Raw genomic sequence first — 19541 nt, forward strand, 5'->3', positions numbered from 1 at the left:
ATCGCAAGCCTGAAGGCCCCTATGGCAGGCTCAATACTATTACCCATTACCCAGCAACATTAAGACGACCCGTACCGACCCGACCAGTACTCAATAAACGTCCTGCTATAAAATTGTCTTTTCACGCGCTCAATCTTATGCGCTTTCCACGATTGCCTGGCTCCCACAGCCCTCAAGAGGTCCTTAGCATGGTCCTGTCAGACGTGACGGGTCGCCGAGCTATGGTGGGGCTGTACGGTGCTGTCTACCTGGACGATGCCTCCGCAAGCGGCAGCGGTACTGTAGACCGGGGCCCGGCGAGATGGCCGTTGAGGGCGAAGCTGTCTCTGGACAACAAAGTGACACTTAATACTGCACAAGGCTTGGTGGTTGAACCCCGCACGGCGTACACAACGCAGCTGCGGATGGCACTACACGCTCAGGACCATCGTGCTGCGGCACCAACGGTGCTTGCGGCCACACCCGCCACACAACCAGTAGCAGCGTCACCTGAAGGTCAGGGCGCAGTCGGTAGCCCCTCCCAGGAGGCGTTGGCGGTTGGGACTGCAAACAGGCCGGCAGCCAGCGGCCCGACATCCCGTGCTCCGCAATACCATCTTGAGAAGCCTTCTGCGACGATCCCGGGCGGCGGTGCGGTCCAGTCTGTATGTCGCCCTCTACAGCGGGATGGGGGTGCACCTCAGCAGCATGCGTTACACTGCCAGGAGAGCAAGCCGCCAGGTTCCTGGGCCGCCGCATCCATGCAGATTGTGCCTGCAGCGACTGTGTCGAGGATTGACGGTACTAATGCATTTATTGAAGACAGGCATAAGGGGAACGCGGTGGAAGCCGAGCTTCCATGGGGAAGGATTCCTGCTGAGGGGTTGCCTGGCCCACAAGTTACAGCAGGCACGCGAGAAGGCTCCTCGCTGACGGTAAGGCTCTTTTGTTTTGCTTCGTGTACCTTGCATCTTGTGTGGCGATCCTGTCTCGCTATCTGTGTCTGGTGTTAGCTTGTATTCATGTGTTGACGGTGCCGATGGCGTTGACGGTGCCGATGTCGATGCGCAGGTAATAACTGGCGATGCCACGGGGATGAGAGTCGGAAAAGACAGCGCCGAGGAAAAAACGAACTCAGTTGATTTAGCGTGGAGGGGCATGTTGGCCGTTTCCCGGTGTTTACCTGCGCATGTCGGACATGTGATGCCCCAAGTACAAAGAGAGAGCAATGCTTGTGCTGCCGGTGAAACGACCGTCGCTGTGAAGCACACTGAAGGTCAGTTCACGGGTGCTGCTGCCACCACCGGCGGAAACCATGGCCAGGAGGGCATGCGGCTCGACGAGCTGAGCTCCGTCGTGCCCGAAACACAATTGGACTACCATGGCGGCTGAGGTGTCTGGTGAAAAGTTAGGGGCCCGAGTGGTGCGAGAACGCACGGCTGGCTGGTTCGTTTCTTGGGTGTTTGCTTAGGTGCTGTCGCAAGGAGAAGAAGCATCTTTCATCGCGTTCAGGTGCAAAAGCCGACAGCCATAGGCCGACCTTTATTATTTCCCGCGTTCGTTAGGGGAAATGTCCGACTGCATTGCCTGTGTACCTTCGGGCTAAGGTCCTCCTTACAAGCATATCATGTCGGCATTGCCGGTGTTTCACGCAGCCCCGGACATTGTATAATTTATATATACCCATCAAATCAGCCAATCGATAGACCAGTGTTTATTTCCAACAGCTTGTTCAAATTGTAAAGCATTGCAAAGTATCCAGAAAAAGGCAAAGAAACGATCCCATAACCCCTATTTAACTCTCCGCGCCTGAACACAAGCTATGCAAATCTACGGTCAAAGAAAGAGCGGTCAAGTAAAAAGAGAAAAATGATCTTTTTATGATACAACCCACCGTGTACCAAGCAGAAAAGCCAGAAATGCAGTGTCTTACTGACCATTTTGACGAGTGCATTGCGCCTGCTAATGCCTAACTCTGACAATCCACAGAGTAATCAATGGAAGGAGGTTGCCACGAAATTCCTCGACAAGAGAAAGATACGTCATTTTTCAATAAGATTAGAACAATGCTTCGAAGGAAAGAGAGAGCCACCTGAAGGTTTTACCCCGCGATGGTGAACAGATAGACGTACAATGGTAAAACCATGGTAAAACATAAGTAGGACTGGTTTGGATGCATACATGCCACTGTAGAACAATACAAACGTCGGATGAACTTGATAACTAATGAATGTACGCCTCAAAAATGGTTAGACCCCATGCTCAGTAGTAAGCTAAGCCCAATGTCTTTGCTCGGAATAACCATCCACTGTGCCACAACGGTGCTACCGTGGGGTGCCCTGCGAGCCACGAGCTCCATGTTGCCCCACCGCAGCCACCTCGACTTCGGCGGGCATCATAATGCGCAGGCCTTGCACACTTGTGCCAGCATTTCCCGCACTATCCGCAGTCACAGCCGCTATTGTGCTGACGAACGCATTGCCATGGGCAGAACGGCCAATGTGGCGATTTAAGCGGAAAATGAGGTCTTTATGACCTTCCGCTGTTGTCGTTCGCATGCCTCTGTGCAGAGGCAACTTGAGAGACAAGCGGCCAAGCTTCACTGGTTTGTGGTACTCGACGCTGACAGCATAGTTGCGATCGACGCCACGGATATTATCGATGTGGTCATTGCGGATAATCCACTTGACCCGATAGGTCACTGAGAAAGCACCAGATGTCGTGTTTCCCGAGGCTACCGAGGAAGACGTGGATGCCGTTGCTGTAACACGGCGAGCGTACAAGTACGCGAGATGGCGATTGGTCAGCAACACAACGCGAGTCGCGCGGGCTGCTACCACATCCAGCACATCATCATCTGCCAGCGAAGAGGAGATCGCCGGCAACGCAGCCTGCAACCAATTTATAAGGATACACATTCCCATCCTTGCGTTCCTGCCTTGACTCGTTTCATGGTAATCACTGGGACAATCGTGGCCTATGACCAACGCGTACAACAGTCGTGCAGCCGACAAATGTGATGCGCGCGGGTGATGCTTAGCAGAAGTCGGGTACCTCCTACCTGCCATGCGGCTATAAGAGCCGCCTGTATTGCCGCCTGTGCGACACTAGCCCGCGCCGCCTGGACGACATCAGTAATGGCCAGCCCAGGCGCCTGAACCCTGAAAAGCATACGGCCGCACGAAGGAAGCGACTCGTCAGCACACGGGCAAAGGCAGAGGACGCCATGCAGAATCAGTCGCATGTAGAATGCACGTTAGCCAAGTGCCTCACCTGCGGACAAGTTTGCCTTGGATGCCGCGCTTGCCTAGGCATGCCAAGCCGATGCCCTGCAGGAGCTTGCTGGTCGCTTCTACAGCCCCCGCGGCCGGCCGAACGCCTAATCCCAGCGATGCTTTGAGTATTCCAGCAGGAACGCCAAGTACGACGAGCCCGCCCTTCCATCGTCCACCTGCACAACCATTGAAGCACACACCACAATTAGGCACAGTGGCCATGACGATGATGAAAATGCACCTGGGCCTGATTATCCTCCCGTCCAAACGGTCTTCTTCAAGGAAGGGCCTTTTCCGCTTAAAGGATCAGCGAAAGGCATGCAACGCACCTGTTCCTCTCGCAAAACCACTTACCCGCTGCAGTGTCGTGGACAAAGCCAAAGGCAGCTGACATCAAGCCCAAAACGACATCACGCTGGCCAAGGTATAATGCATCTATTGCAGTTTGCGGCTTCATGCCGAACCGCCGTGCCGTCTCGGAGTCACACAAGTTCAAACTGTCCGATGAGAACCGAGGCGGCAGAACGCCCATCACAGCGCACATGGTGCGGCTGAGGACGCCAATAACCTGTAGACAGAAAGAGACGAGCGGAACAGTTAGCCGTTAAATATTGAAATGCCAGGACCCAACCCCAGCTCAGGCAATCGGTTCCCTTCCAAACAGAATACTGTAACTTGCCGTAGTTGGCCCCGGCGACTGCACAGTCCCTGTTACACAATGTCTAACGTATCAGCTGTTGCGCACCTGGCCCATGAGGGTGAAGGCAACGTAGCCGATGCGTGCCGGCACCAAAAGTGGATTCACACGCTTGGCGGCCACATCCTGACCCAGGTCAACTAACGCTATGCTGGCCCAGAGCAGCGATGCGGGAATGGCGGCAATGGCAGGTCCGGCTCCACCCAAAACTTTCCGTGCCTGTGCAATCGCAATCCAGGAGTAATGCCTGTACAGCTTGTTGACTAGAGAGACCCGGTTGACTAGGTGATTCTTCAGCTCCACGTGCTCCAGTTGAATGGGAGCATTTGTAACGTTAATGAGCTGGAAGCCATTGCTCCCCGAGACGCGCGACAAAAAACCCCGCAGCATGGAGCGTTGGCGGTCGTCCTCCTAGAGGTTGGGGATCACCAACGGGAAAGAGTATGTGCTCAAAAGCCCACTTGCAATGAGCCACTGTGGAAAGGGGTACAGCTTCTCTCCTCATCGTGCTGCAACCGACAGATTCGGTCATAGTGAAAGCACGATAATGCGGAATTCTTTACGCATCTTTAGGTCCCTAGCTACGACAAACGCCATACACTGGATATGTGACGCATACAATACACGTTCGCGCCGCCAGCCAGCAGACCTCCTTGTCCAAACCCACGTGAACGATGGCAAACGCAAGCCCTAATCAGCATGCACGACGCTTATGGAGGGCATACCCTGCCGGTGCTTCTTGCCAGCATGGGTGCACTGCCGCCTGTGTTAAAGCTGCTCGAGAGCGCCAGCGTCACATTTATGAAAACGTCCGATAAGTAAAACTCCTGCGTGGATACCCAGGGTGGAGCAGCCGATTATATAGAAAGGGTATGGGCCAGTTGATGCGTAAAAATGCTCCAGCATTGGAGTCGCCTTAGGCATGAAGCCATTACGATAAGGTCCCACGTGGATTGTTGTGGTTACGCCTTAAGGAAAGGGTGGTCCCTTGCTGTGGTCCCTTGCTCGAGGCCATACTTCTATCTTACGAGAAGGTTTCCACAGCGGTGAAAATAAATGGTGTGGTTGGAGAGCCTTTTGAATCGCGTCACGGGTTGAAACAGGGTTGCACCGTGAGCACGGAGCTGTTTTGGATTTTCATCGAAATTTTGGCGGACATGGCTGATGAGAGGGACAGGCGCTACGGTTTACCTCAGGTTTACTCTCCTATTGCAGGTGGCGCCCCTGTTTCAATCTGTTGTACGTGGACGACCTTGTCCTAGTTCCCACTTCGAGCAATCGTATGCAGTCCTTGTTGGATGCTGCGCTCCATCTTTGTGGTGAGTCGATACCAGTCGTTGATAAGGCCCGTTACCTCGACCTTACGTAAGGCTCCGAGAGTAACTTCGCGTCATGCAGAAGTGCCTTAGTCGAAGCTGCAAGAGGTGCTATGTTCAGTCATTTAGGTAGGCTAAAGAGGGGTAAGTAGTATGCCCGGACATGAGGCTAAGCTGTTTTGACGTACAGTCTCTCCCGATCTGCTCGTAGGCGGCCCGGATGCTTTGGGTCTAGTTGTTTCTGGCTCTGGGCGTTTCGACCGTATGAATTGGCCGCAGACCAGTCTCAGTCCTGCCTTTCAGACCCTATGGTTAAGATGCAGATCATGTTCATGCGTCAGGTACTAGGGGTTGTTCGACCATCTCACAGATTGTTTTTTACTTCTGGGCACATAGGGAATTGGGTTCTGGAACACTGTTGTTGGACAGCCCTGCTCACTCGCCCATCGCATTTTGCGTAAGGAAATCGCTGTGGCGCTGCACGGCGAGTTTGATAACGAATGGCCGGCTAAGGTGTTCCGGTTTCAAGCAGCTACGAAGTATGATGTATGGGGCGGCATGCCATCCTTGTTAGTGTCGGATGACGACAAGGTTGATTGGCTTGCATGCAGGCCAATTTCGGAGGGTCCAGTCTTCTCTAAAGTTTAGGCGGCAAGAAGAAGAAGAAGAAGAAGATATGGCTGTATGGGCTCACCCGAGGCTGAGCACGGGCCCACCGGATTTCCTGCCGGATCGGAAGCAACCAGGGGTTACGATGGCGAAATACACGCATTGGATGGTTTGCCGTTCAAAACTTTGGCTGGGCTACCCGGTTTCCGCATATCCGGCTAGAGCTTAACCCAGCAGATGTGCACCGTTATTTGATGACGTTTTGGACGTGCTGTTGGCCCCTAGCGGCGAACCGTGCCTTTCCTGGAAATCCCCGTGAGCAGAGGATCTGTGAGTTGTGCGCGCTGCACAAGGTGGAAGATGAGCGTCATATTCTTCTAGAATGCCCGGCTTATCCTACATGCCGCGAGTGCGCGGACGTAATCCTTAGCCACGATCCTGATATGAAGACGATCATGATGGACAGCGAGCAAGCAATACTGGCCCACCCGGTACATAGCATTTGGCTGACATGCTCGGCACGACACAGGCGGTCATAATTGATTGGTGTCCTTGTTCTCTTGTTTATATTGCTTGGGTTGTACCTTTGCGTTGTACTATATATATCCCTAACCTAACTTGTGGCTCCTAGGCTCTTATGGGCTTCTCTGGCTCGTATGGTCTCGTTACGCCTCTGGCTAACGCAACCGAGGTGTAACATACATACACACACGCAATCTCCAAGCTCCAAGCTCCAAGCTCCAAGCTCCAACCCACCACTACGCGTGGGCTGCTGTCTTGCCAGTCGTGTTAACATGCTAGAGCGCCGTTTAACGAACCTTACCTCAAGGTAGAACCACATGGAGCTCTGGCCGCGCAGCAGCTCAAACTCCTTAGCCTCCTTGGCAGCAAGCCATGCGAAGGAAAAGTCGCTCAGGCTGTCCTGACGCGTTAAGGTGATTAGATCTTCCGCAGCACCAATTGGAGCCATGCTTCCTCCCTGTATATCAGGTCCCAGTGGGGGTTGCCAGCATAAAAAAGGATGCGGATCGCCAAACAACGAACCTGTGCCAAACTCAAGCTTAGGAAACAGACGGCCAAAACAAATTCAGCCAGGCACCTGCATGGCATCAATCTTCAGCTGCCACTCCTTGTCCTGATAAAAGTCTTCCAAGGGAAGGCCGTTGAGGTAGGCAATGACACCCTCAATGAACTCCTGCAAGTGTCAAGGTTTGATGCAACGAGTCGAATTTAAGTTGGGAAAACACTGATAGGCGGGGCTCGAACGCGGCCTCGTACGATCACAGCAAAGTGCTTAGGGACTAGCTCACCTGATCAGCGGAGAAATCCAACGGACCAAGCTGCATCACGACTTTCCTGAAGGCTAGTATGCCCACGCTGTCCTCCTTTGAGTTGACCATCGCATGATTGCTGCCAGCCTGGTTATAAACCACCTGGCCACCGCAATACAGTAGCATATTTGCAAAATGCGGCATCAAGTTTCAGCTGTGGGCTCTTATAACCTCAGGACAGGGCCTGGCTGAATCAAGACGAGACAGCGCATGGGGTACAGCGCACAGCACTGAATCACTGATTTCGTAGGGGACGCATGCATCATGCTGCAGCAATGGTGTTTGCGCCAATGCGTCGGCATCTTACCTGGCAAGTTAACAGTGGATCCCGCAGAGAGGGATCTTGGACTCCCACCCTTAGAACAGGATTAGACCGGCCCATGCGTCGGGAGAACTGCGCCATATGTCGCCGCCTGGCCTGCGCTAAACTGAATTGCAAAAGGCATTCAAGGTCACCAGAGCCATCAGTCCAGGTCGTCTCCATCGTGCTGCTAAGAAAAATGTTACGCAAACGCTTTTTCCCAGCTCATCCCAAGTACCGAATCGCACAGCACCTTTAGGAGCATATGAAGCCATCTGTCAATCACACCTGCTAGATCCTGAAACATCCGCCGGGGACAACACGACAGGGTTCTTCGCCTCAAGCATCTGGTTGTCCAGCTGAATTGTTTGTACAGCCAGAGACAACTGTACCTCAGTACGTGTCTGTACCAGCATTGCACGCAGCTGCACGGGGGTTCACGGCGGCGGGGGTTCATCATCAGCCTCGTTTTGGCCAATTGTTTCTCCGAGGTGTACGTACGCCCATAATACCAAGGTAGAGACAACGTACTGCCCCTGGCCAGACACAAACCATCCCTTCATGGTAGAGCTCCTTACCTTATGCATGGTGTAGTTGAAGAGCTCTTCGAGGTTAGTCTTCGCACATAACCCAATACCCGCCAAGTCGAGTGTAACGGCCATTGAAACGCCGTGGATCTGGAACGCGAAGGCAATTGTGAACAGGACCATTATCGTGAAAACACATGCACACCCTGTTTCTCTTCTCGTCAGAAAGCAGCAGCAGAGAGCTCGCATTCAACAAGTCATAGTAGTAAGGTACAGACCTGCGGCTTGTTTATCTTGATTCGCAGGAGCAACTGTACACCAGCATCACCCTCCTCCTCCATAACCATTATCAAAGCAAGCATCCGTTGCGACCGCGAACCATGCTTACGCCGTGCCAGCGCCACCCAAGCGTAGATAGGGTCAGTGCCCGGAATAAGGGACAGGTGAAGCTCAGCCTCAGCTACGGGCTTGGTGTATGATCCGCTCACTTGGTCAAACACCTGGGCATAACGGGTACACCATGCGTGTCCAAGTGCCTCACACGTAGGTGTTCATCCTAACAAAGCCTAACAAGGCAGACAGGAGGGGAACCATACCTTTAAATCCAACTTGGAACCCAGAGGGACATTTTCGAAGGTGTGCTTGTTCTTGGAGAACCGCGGGTTGACCGAATTGGTGCTTGCAATTTCTCTCTTTGTGTCGCCACCACATGTCATCGTCACGACAGCACGGGGAAGCATTGCAACTGACATTGTGCTGGCTGTTTGGCGCCCGTACATTGAAGCTGCAACAGTTGCGCGTAAGCCCTCGCGTGGCAGGAGCCCGGCGATTTCCAGGATGGATAACTCCAGGTTGACGTAATAAGATTCCGCCAAGGCCTTCGCAGTCTTTTTCACTTGCAATGGGCGTGCAGTACTTGCAGCAATACCACCTGAACCAAGGTTAAGAGACCCATGGTCAACGACGCCGCCAGCGGTGGGTGTAGAGAAAGCTGCACCTGCTGAGCCAGGGTCTTGCACCCCAGCACTGGCTTGCTCCGTAGGGCCATGAACGAAGGACGCGGCGGCCGAAATGGGCATCGGATTCAGCTGCGCCAGGAGCTCAAGCTTCTCATCCAGAATACGCTCAAGAGTAGTAACCTCGTGCACTAACATTCCCTCACTGGTTATCCTCCACGCAAATGACAAGGAAACGTAGCCACGTATGAGCTGCGATCCTGCCTTGCGCTCTAGCGCCAGGCGCCAGATCTTCTCTTTTTCACAACCCAGTGTGAAGGAAAGTGGGATACGTACACAGCCGGCAAATTGGCCGCCGCTGGCAGCCAGACGATGCATGTGTGCCGCCAATGAATTGCCTGCTGTGCGCCCGCTGCTGATCCCGGAAGCCGTGGCGCAGCTCTGACTGGAGGGAGAGGTACATGCTGGTCTCAGCTGCTGCCTCCTTGGGAGAACCGTAAGGCAGCCCTGCCCAACCGGCCCAACCTGCGATTGTTCTGTCCCCTTGGCAACGTAAAACTCGATCCGCAGTTCCGAGGAAGCAGCAACATCACGGAAGATCTCCATATGATCCTGCAGGAGTACATGACACGTAGAGCTCCCAGGACCAGCTACATTTGTACCACCACCGCTACCGCCATTGGAAGGCAATGTAGGCTGGTCAATGGGCTGCATCCAGCTGGCTTTGACATCGCCCCTACCAGGAATGCTGGACACAACTGCCATCTGCAAATGGATAAAAGCAAAATCACCGGCAGGTTATGCCCCGGTCAGTCTCCATAGCACGACCAGCAAGTCGTGTCAATGTAAGGCGAGGTTTGGCGCACCTGACCTTCCACAGCGATAATCTTCTCGTTGCTCCTTAAGCCTGCCGAAAGCCCCTCCACAGAACGGAGAATTACAGTAAGGTCTCCGCCAACGGGCAAGTCGATGTTTCCACCGTAAGCGGGTAAAGCCTCCAGTGTCTGCAATGATGCATCGTCAGCGCCTGGGGCTAACCTGAACAACGGTACGAGCCCATCCATAGACGGTGATAGCCCTTGAGCAAGTCTGGTGATGCTAGGCCCATGACTCTGGTTCGATTGGGTTCGGCTGGGGTGCGCTGGCTGTGCTGCAGGAGAAAGCGTGGAGTTGGAAACTGGTGTGTTAGCGATTGGCGCTTGTGCGACTGACGCTGTGCCACTTCCGCCTCGCAACCCCAAGGATGGAAAGCGCGAGAATGCAAACTGTGCTCCTTGTGCGCCTGCGCCTGCACCACCAGGATGCAATACTGATGGTGTAGCCGTTCCACTAGACGGCATTTGCAGGGCTCCAAAGCGGAATGCGCCCATGCCAATTAACCGAGATGGAGCGGCATGCCCAGCACGGTTTCGAACAGGCCGCCGGTGTTCATCGCCCAAGACACTCGCAGTATTTGCTCGCTGGCTGCTGCCTCCATCGTGTTCAACAGTAGCTTGCGCGCCGACTTCTAAATCCAATACACCACCCAATCGCTGCACAAGCCTTCTGTCAACTTCCTTCAACCGTGAGGCTACCTTGAAGGCAGGAAGGGCAAGCATGGGAAGACGGGCTCACAGGGCTGCCATATCAGCATCGTTCAGGTGAGAAGCACCAACAAAGACAGTTTGCTGGTAGGCATGTAGAAGCCAAAGCAGGATCATGTGCAGATATTTTCAATACTAGACTGGAATTTTCACATACCCTTTGCAGTCGATACGACAGGTTAAGCAGACTGTTCTCATCATCCAGATTGGCGGCGCCACTGCGGTCTTCGGAGAAACAAAGCACACGCGTGGGTCCATCCGCGTAGACAGTGACGTAGACCTAAATGAGTTGCGAGGGGCAGATACGCAGGGGTACCAAAGCGTCTGCAGAGAGGAACATACCATACATCTACGCAGCAAGGCGGGAACAATCACGCTCAAGCGATGAGCATGCATGTACATGGAGCATGAGTATACCCCTAACTGATGCATGCCGAGCACGGGCAGCACATAAAGCCTCATGTCGCCCAGAGCTGGCCAAACCACAAGTACATGGACAAACCACGGTCACGGGAGGTTTATGCCTTGTTTCGGAGTTTAGTTTGGCGAATTGCGGCGACATGTAATCTGTGCCCACACCTTCTTTGCGTTGTCTGTTAACTTGGCCCGGGCTGCATGAGTGCTTAACTGCAAGGGAAGCGCTGACCGTGACTGAATGTCGATTGTGCGGTTCGCGTCAACAGCGTCCAGGTCCACGTCAATGGCGTCGGCCTGGGCATTGGGCAAGGAGTGTCAGCGCATCGAGAGGATTCGACGTGCCTATTTTAATAGACTCTAAACAACAGCCCAGGCCTGTTGAGCGGCGCCCTCCTTCGGTTCACAAATCTTATATCTTGCCATGTAAGGGGCCTCGTGAGGGTTTGTGAACCAATTTGTAATCATTTCGTTTTATAGGATAATTTTCTTGAAACACGGTAATTAACCAGCAATGGACAGTGTAAACTGCGTGTAAACTGCGTGCAGAGGAGACCGGGACCGAGCCAACAAAGCAATGCCTACCTGGTTTGTCGCTTTATCCCGCTCAATGTAGGCCACAACCTTAACAACGTGCCTGAGGCGCGGCTCGTCCCAAGCAAAGGGCATTTGGTTTGATCCCGGCTGGATTTCGTCCCAACACTCCCGCGGTCTGTTAGAATCCCCGCCATTCACAGGGCGGGGGTTGTAATCAGCCTGCTTCAGGCGGATAATCACATCCCGGCAGCGATTGATAATCATGTATGGAGGAACGGACCTGCGAAGTGATCACCAGCATTAGGATCCTGTCAACTGTGGCTTTGCTCGGCTTACGATTTTATTACGCTCACCCTTTGCTGTTTAGAGTCACGAGCACGGATCCTGCAGCGCCAACAGTGATATTGACGGGAATAATGACGTACTCGTTGCGCTGACGATGGCGAATACGGAGGCCAAAGTAGTCCTCGACTTCAGGAAGCTCAAAACTACCTGAAAGACATGCCACACGTCATAAAGTTTGTTCGGGGATTGCCAGGTCCGTACAGCCCAAGCATACTTCCAACTTACCTGACCACTCCCAGTCGTCACCTGCTGGACGTATTACCAGCTCGTGTTCAGCGTCTGCATCATCCCAGTGCCAAGAGGCGCTAGAATTATGCGGTAGTCGCCGGGAAAAGCGCCTTGTTTTACCATACTTCCCTTGACCGGGGTTAAAGCCTGGATCTGGAGTTCCCTTCTGCTTGTACTCGATAAGCAATCCAGTGGCATTGAGTATCAAGTACTTGTTCTTGACAGTTATAACCTGCACCCAAGGATGGAGCCACGAGACGTTGGAACGGCTGTCCTAAAAGCAGACAGTCACGTGTGCAATTTGCACGAGACTGGCGCACGCCAGCGCATACCTACAGTAACCGTGCCGAGGCGGATGAACAACTATGCGCGTCAGCTGCGGGGTCTCGCCAAGCCATTGGCCAGCACTGGATACGCACACGTATGACCCTTCACTCAATACTTCATTACCCCCCTTGCGATCATGCAAGCATGCATGCCCATACCTTTGTCCGGCCAAACACAGTGTCGTTTGGTGCAGCCCAGACCTCCACAGCGAATTGATATAGACGGCGCACATGGGTGGGCGCCGACTGCTTGTGGCCAGACTGGGTGCGCTCAATGCTATCTTGGTTGCTGTCTTGCCGGGAGGAACGCTTACGTCCTTTACGCTCAATATCAGTTATTGCCGATGCCGAAGACAACCGATCTCCTGCAGGAGCTGACCCTTGCAGCCTGCCAAAGGACGACGCAGTGTCCGCGTTCGGTGCATACAGACTCGGCAGGGACGGAATTTCTGCCCTTAGGAATCCGTGCTTGGGAATATCAGGGAGCGGAGCCGTCGGCATCGACGTCATGGGTGGACCTGCGGAAGAACACATGCGGCGTCGCGCTTTTGTTGCTACAATGAGTCCAGACACCAGCTGATCATCACAGGCGTCACGCGTGCACACGTATGCAGATCCACAACATACCTTTTCCATCATCATCAACATAATCCTCGTCACCATTGTCAGCCGGAGTAATTTCCGGTACAGTAAGCCCTTTAGGACCATTTTGAAGCTTAGGCAGAGCCAGACCTGTGTCCGCCGAAGCCGTCGGACCAAATCCGGACAGCTTTGCGCATATCGCCGCGGGCTGGCTGCTTGAAGCCTGATTTGTCTTGGTAACACCTTCGGCTTCGACGCCGTGGCTTGATGCATACGCCGGGTGTTCCCCTGTCAGGAGCGGTATAATGCCTGTCCTCTGTTCACTAGACCCTTCAACATCTAATTTCTCTGTAGGTCCAGCAGCGTCTGCCGGGAGCTCGAAATCCGATTGAAACGTGGCATGACGGGGCGGCAGGCCTGACGACAGCGCGTCCTTAATGTTTGCAGGTTGGGGACTCAAGGACACCTCTTCAGGGCCACTTGGCTGCTGCTTTGGTGCTGTATCGGCTGCTGGCCCAGACTTCCGCTGCGTAACGCCATCAGGGACAGGTATAACTTCCATTTGGACCTGACCACGTTGAGCACTCGAGCGGGGGGAAAACCCGGTAGGAGATTCTCCACCGTTCACTCTATCCAGTCCAAAGTTGCTGACGATTTCCTGAAAGGGCGGTTCGAGCATGGAGGCTCAGAAGTCGTCGTGATATTTCAAACTGGTAAAATGACCACAACGCCATCCAGATGCTTGCTATAGCAATCCCACCGGAACATTTGTGCGCAAGCTAGGCTCGTTGCGGGAATAACGCGGCCCAATTGAGGCAATAGGAAATTTAGCAAACCCGCGCAACGCATCTTCCGAAAGGAATGGATGGACCTGTGTTAACCCAGCCACGGCGCACTCCTTAGATTGCCTGATTCAATATGCAAGCAACTACTGTGCCATAAACCGCATAGATGGCTGGGTTAACTAGTTATCGTGCTGCATAGATTTAACGCAGCAGGTTAACGGCCAGGGGCAACACAACATGTGGCTCTACGGCTTGGCCTTGTTCTGACAATACTCTTACGGCCTACAAAGACAATAAGAAAGGGATTCACCATAGAAAATGTCCCAACACTCGGCCATCCCCCTGATCTCTGTCTTGCCCCGCTCCCGATATCTCCCTAGCTTGTCTACCCACCACTTTTAGCCCCGTGGCCCATTGTAGTAGCTGGTACACAGTACGGCTCTATAAATACGCGCGTAGCGCGACCACCAGCATCCCGAGAGGCCTTTTCAGCGGCCAGCTACTACACCCATTACCTAGCTGTGTGCAATGGACGCCACTTGAAAGAGGCCCCTAGCGCTTCGGTATTTCCGGGATTTGCGGACCCAGAACCGTCCGGCTTTTGGTACTTGAATTTAGAGGATCCCTACCTGTGCTTGCTTACCTTTTCCCCCTTGATATCCACAGAGTACTTCTGGTTGATAGTCGCAATAGTAAATGCGATACAGAAGTCGGTCCTTGCATGGCCGTGATCTTCTACACAAAACCTTGTGCGTGCCTGATCGTTTAGCAGCGCCGGCTTTTGCCCTTGGCCGCCGTGGCCACCACGCCGTCCCTTGCCTGGCTGTAGCCCCAACACCGATCGCTTGTCAAGGCGCGGCGTGGAAACCCCATCACAGCTTCCAGGTTCCTTGGATGCCTCGCTAGGTACATTACCAGGTTTATCCCCCGGAACTCGAACTGGATTCCATACTGCAATAAAGGTTTCATCAGAGAGGAAGTCATTCAGGGATTGGGCCATGTGCATGTGGTGGCTAGGCAATCCATTTGTTCGGAAAGCCGGTTGCCAATTACGTGAGCCAAATGCTGAAGAAGCAGTGATACTCGAACACATCCATGTGATTGTGCACGAGAAGGAAACCCCAACATGTCCAATGCTCTTCATGCTTGCACCAGGACAATACATTGCAGGGAGCACCGGAAAGCGAACTGTGCCGTGCACTAAACGGACCAAGGTCAACACATCATCATCCTGGCAAGGCAGTAACAAAACCCTAGTACGAGTAGATGACGAGAGGAAATCCTCCGTTTTCCATAATGCTTTTCGAAAGTTCATGGCACATTTAGTGGTGCTCTCTGCAAACTCCGTGCACATTACGAAGTCCCTTTACTGCCAGAATGAAGTCCCCGGCGCTGGCTGCCCTTCACAAACACTACTCCACCGGCCCTTTACCCCAGGTAAAACTCCCTGAGTATTATCCATAATTGGTAGTCGCAATTTCAATATTGGTTGAAATGCAAGAGCAACATACGCTTGCAAGAACCAGAACGGAGAATTCAAAGCACATCCTTTTATCGAACATACAATGTTAAGCCACTTACACAGGAACGGCAAGTTGTCGAGGCCTGCGGGCGCGTCTAGGTCCTTGAATAGTAAGTACAAGCCGGTGCGGTTGTCTACCCAGTAAGGGGCATACAGTGTCAAGTGACAGACGTATTCGTCCTTGTCCGCGAGACTGTTATGCAAGCTGAGGAGTAAAACTTTAGGGGCACGTTCCTGACTGTTCTTGTGTTTGCCGCTGCGAGAGAACTGGAGGTTGTCATAGGTTGCAAAACCATCTACTCCCTGTTTCCTCTTGCGCATAGCTTCCGTCGCCTGCGTATGGAGAATCAAGGGACACATGACAAGTCGCTGATTGCAAATGTAATTACCACACGTTCCCTAATTCTAGTCCTGGCCTGGCAATTCGGATGGGTAGGACTGACCCCACAGGTCGCACGATTTTTAATACGCGCACATCTACGTGAACGTGTTGCTAGTTTATCGACAACAGATAACCGATAGGTTTTAGGCAGGACCATAATGGGTTGCGTTGCTCCAGGTCTGCGTGCCTATAAAGCTTCAGAGAGCACGTGAGGGTGGTGACCAGGCAGAGTAATATAATACTTCAGTCCGGCATACGTACCTTCCACGCCATTGCCAAAAGACCTTTCTTGATCTTCGGCTTTGCAATCTTGATAGCTTGCTCTGTGCTCTCGACCACCTTCTCCTTAACACCTTGGCCCCCAGCAATAATAGTGTCTGCCACCACCGTTGCCATGTGTGGAACCCCTTGGATAACCTGGCATGCATTCACGGGTCACGGGAATCGGCGTCATGATCTAACTCGCCGTTCAACATTTCAGGACAAATGTATACTTCAGTCAACTAGGGACGTATACAAACAACTGGGTTACCGGATCCACACTGCAATCCGCTGACTGCTGAACAGTCAATCGACTAGGCAGGGATAATACAAAGTGATGTGCTGCTAGCAACATAACCACGCCTACTTAACAGCTTCACCTAACCAGCTTAACCAGCTTAATAAGCTTTACTTAACCACGTGCACAAATACTTTCGCCTAAATAAGAAGTGGCTTACCTGTTGACCACCATCGACAATCCTTTCTCCCACTATGCGGGCTATGTCAGGAAGGCGTGGCACAACCTGCATGGCACTTTTGGCCAGCAGCATTGGATTGGATGGTAGCCGCCCTTCTCGAAGCAGAAAGGCTTTGAAGCTTCGTTGTAATGACCCTTTCTTGCCGACACCGCCTTCCAAAGATGACTGCTGAAGGCGTCCCATTAATGCACGCTCACGTGGTTGCCGAGAGGTCCTACCATACAGGCGTTTCTCCGAGTGACTTTTAGGGCCAACGGGTGACTTCCTACACGTCTCAGCCACACTGGCCCCGGCCAAGATGCCGAAGTCGTCGTACCCCAGAAATTCGTCCACGTAACATGTATCATTGCCAACATCATCAGCAGTCCACCTTCTACCATGGGGCAGCTGACTGCTGACGTTTCCTGAAGCCACCATAGTCGATCCTCCCATTATGTTCAGTTCTCCAGTGGTGCCGTGATTCGCAGCCTCGCTAATGGAAGGCAGGTCTCGCTCAACTCTGCGACTGTTTAAGTCCCGTGTGTTACCAGAAGCTCGATGCCCGTCCCTTGTCACCTCACTGACGTCGCCCGTCTCTAAATCGCTGTCCGGGGAGATGCCGTGTAGCCGGGTGACATCGATCCCCGCCTGTGCCTCTAGTCCAGGTAGGTAAGCACCGACGGGTGCCTCCAGTGGACTTGAAAGCTGAAGGGACACGGTTTCCCTTGCATTGCTCCGCGAAGTGCTGGCGCCTGCAGCTGCACAGGTAACCACGCTAAGAGCTGGGCGAAGTGACCTGCTATGTGCTCGTCGCAGCGTTGGACTTCCGGAGAGAGTAACAGAACGTCGCATGGCCCGGTTTGTACGTCCCGCAATGCGGCCAGCGATTTCACTGTATTTCTCCAGGTGTGCATACCCGTCGGAGAGCTTTGCTGCCGGACGGGAATCCAGCAAATCTTGTGTTGCAGATAGATGACCCGCCACAGCTGGTTGGTTGTCGGGTTGTGTAGCCGGGCGGCTGCTGCCTGACCCACCGGCCGCTTCACGTGTGCTTGCAGATCCCCGGCGGGATAGGTCGCCAGGCACAGGTGAACACAATCCGCTCTTCCAATGCCCGAATTCCAACGTTTTTAATGGGTCTTCCGGCTGATGGAGCTCCACAGCTGGCACACGTGTCGGCAAATCAGATCCGGATAGCGTCGACATGCTGCTTCCACATGTGTACACAGCATTCACGGACCACAACGTGTCATGACGGTGAGAGCCGCTGCTTCTCGGCGTTCGTAAAGGTAACCTGTCGCCTGTGCAAACTCCGGTCGCCGTGCCGTCGCCATAAGATGCACCCGGTATGGCCATGCTTGAAGTTGCGTCCGCATGGAAAGCAGATTTTGTGGGCATTGTCACTTGGCATGCATATTCTTGGGAGTGCCTGCTTGGTGATGCTCCCGGAAAACATATAGGACTGGCGGAATCGCTCTCGTGCACAACACTTCCTGGGCTCGTTTGGTGGGGGGTGCCAGTAGCACTGGTCGTCTGTGAGCACCTTGGATTGGTCCTTACTGTAGCCTCACTGCTTTCCGTGGCTTGCAAAACCTACGACGTATAGGGTGAACGAAGAAGACCCACCGGAATACTTGACTGTATCACACATGCCGCAGGTGACACACGTGACTTCGCTCAGTACCAACTGGATAAGCGCTTCTACTTGAGCGCGGAGTCGATTTCGCTGACAGCGTTGTCATTCTGTTAAAACGGATGGGGATATCACCCTAAATCATCTAGGAGATTTACAGCAACCTCTATAAAAGCCATGCTGTGCCGTACACTCTCACAAGCTTTAAACCTTCACTGCATGTGGTTTGCACACAATAACAGGCAACAATCTAACTCGTTTGCTGGTAGCATAGATGAGTCCGTTCCGTCACGTGACATGCAATCCGGTGTAGCTAGTCGTGGCTGTTAACGTCAATATGACGTCGTGATCAGTAATTAATAGCACCATCATTTCCGCATCACTGCCGAATACCTGCCACAGTCGTGACGGAATTTGTGCGGGATTAAGCGCTGCTGCAAAACACCCCTATTCCCCAGCACGTAACAAATCTGTGAAGAGACCAACATATGGCAGTCGAGGACGGCAGTATCCCTTGTTAACGCTAGGCTGAGGCTGGCCCGACTCGGGCACGCTAGCCAAACCTTTCTGTTAGCGGTACCTCTGGTTGGTGCTAGGGGTGGTGTTAGGGGATATCCAATTGTGGTATCCATGTATCCGTGGGGTAGGATGAATACCCCTCTACGGCTAGGGGCTGATTTGGTCCCCGTTGTAATAGTGAATCCCAATGACGGGCCAATGATGGGCTAACAACGTGAAGGTCGTATGTAGTACCTAAAGGGTTTTCACATATCAGCACTTTTGATCTGGTAATCCTGGTTGAAACAATGGTTGGGTTTTAGCATGGTGGCTTATCATTAGCTAAGTATGCAAAACCTACCTCGCGTTCTATAGTTGTGACGGCTGTCTGGCCGTCATGTATCCGCCCAGTGGAATCTTCGGCTCCATTGCGACTGTTGTGACCGCGTGGCCTACCCCCTGCAGTTATTGGCCAGTCAGAGGCGACATTTAACTTCAAACGGATAATGCTAATGTATGGTCATGTACGTTCCTTGGAACTTTGTCGTGTTTAAATGTTTGCGGGGAACATGACAACAAGCGTCCGTTTCCACCGGTCGCCAAGCATGCAAAGTGAATAAGCTACTCCGCGTCCGTCGTATCAAACACGAGAATGTTCTACATTTTTAGGCGGTTAGACGCATCCCCATTGGTTCCCGTAATAACTATCTCCTTGCCTCGTCCATATAGGTGGATAGCGCCCGGAGCTCCCAAGGTGGCAGAGCCAAAGTTGTCACGTCTCGCATTGTTGCGGCTTGATGCGAGGGGTCGAATGTGTACTGTTGCTGTGGCCACCGGACAGACTTCTAACTGTATGCGGACTCCTCCTTGGGTACTCGGTGTACACGGTACTATTTGCAGGTGTACCCGCACAGCAGTTTCGGAAGCCGTAGGCAACTTGGCCGCGTCCCAGTTATCTGTGATTTACCATGTCGCAAATAGAGGGAATTCCCAATT

The 19541-nt window shown here is 53.0% G+C and overlaps 1 protein-coding gene across 1 annotated transcript in view; it reads right to left on the minus strand.

Annotated features, from left to right (window-relative positions):
* Positions 1-390: 390 nt before the first annotated feature.
* Positions 391-19541, minus strand: part of VOLCADRAFT_102987 (uncharacterized protein) — a gene marked incomplete at its 5' end in the record, with an annotated part of 29557 nt that continues 10406 nt past the window's right edge. Inside the window, 29 exons of the mRNA XM_002946517.1 lie at positions 391-914; positions 1051-2870; positions 3041-3140; positions 3253-3430; positions 3609-3822; positions 4000-4362; positions 4677-4778; positions 5962-5991; positions 6700-6855; positions 6976-7071; positions 7187-7309; positions 7515-7635; positions 7797-7933; positions 8087-8185; positions 8314-8535; positions 8632-9756; positions 9858-10565; positions 10732-10854; positions 11154-11285; positions 11574-11805; positions 11879-12017; positions 12096-12330; positions 12584-12942; positions 13052-13664; positions 13767-13877; positions 14435-14742; positions 15373-15646; positions 15957-16112; positions 16415-18007. Of these exons, the coding sequence (XP_002946563.1) occupies positions 2304-2870; positions 3041-3140; positions 3253-3430; positions 3609-3822; positions 4000-4362; positions 4677-4778; positions 5962-5991; positions 6700-6855; positions 6976-7071; positions 7187-7309; positions 7515-7635; positions 7797-7933; positions 8087-8185; positions 8314-8535; positions 8632-9756; positions 9858-10565; positions 10732-10854; positions 11154-11285; positions 11574-11805; positions 11879-12017; positions 12096-12330; positions 12584-12942; positions 13052-13664; positions 13767-13877; positions 14435-14742; positions 15373-15646; positions 15957-16112; positions 16415-18007 (8616 nt within the window). The 3' untranslated portion in view covers positions 391-914; positions 1051-2303. The remainder of the gene's footprint in view (positions 915-1050; positions 2871-3040; positions 3141-3252; positions 3431-3608; positions 3823-3999; positions 4363-4676; positions 4779-5961; positions 5992-6699; positions 6856-6975; positions 7072-7186; positions 7310-7514; positions 7636-7796; positions 7934-8086; positions 8186-8313; positions 8536-8631; positions 9757-9857; positions 10566-10731; positions 10855-11153; positions 11286-11573; positions 11806-11878; positions 12018-12095; positions 12331-12583; positions 12943-13051; positions 13665-13766; positions 13878-14434; positions 14743-15372; positions 15647-15956; positions 16113-16414; positions 18008-19541) is intronic.

Source organism: Volvox carteri (assembly GCF_000143455.1).
Source record: "Volvox carteri f. nagariensis unplaced genomic scaffold VOLCAscaffold_3, whole genome shotgun sequence".
NCBI lineage: Eukaryota > Viridiplantae > Chlorophyta > Chlorophyceae > Chlamydomonadales > Volvocaceae > Volvox > Volvox carteri.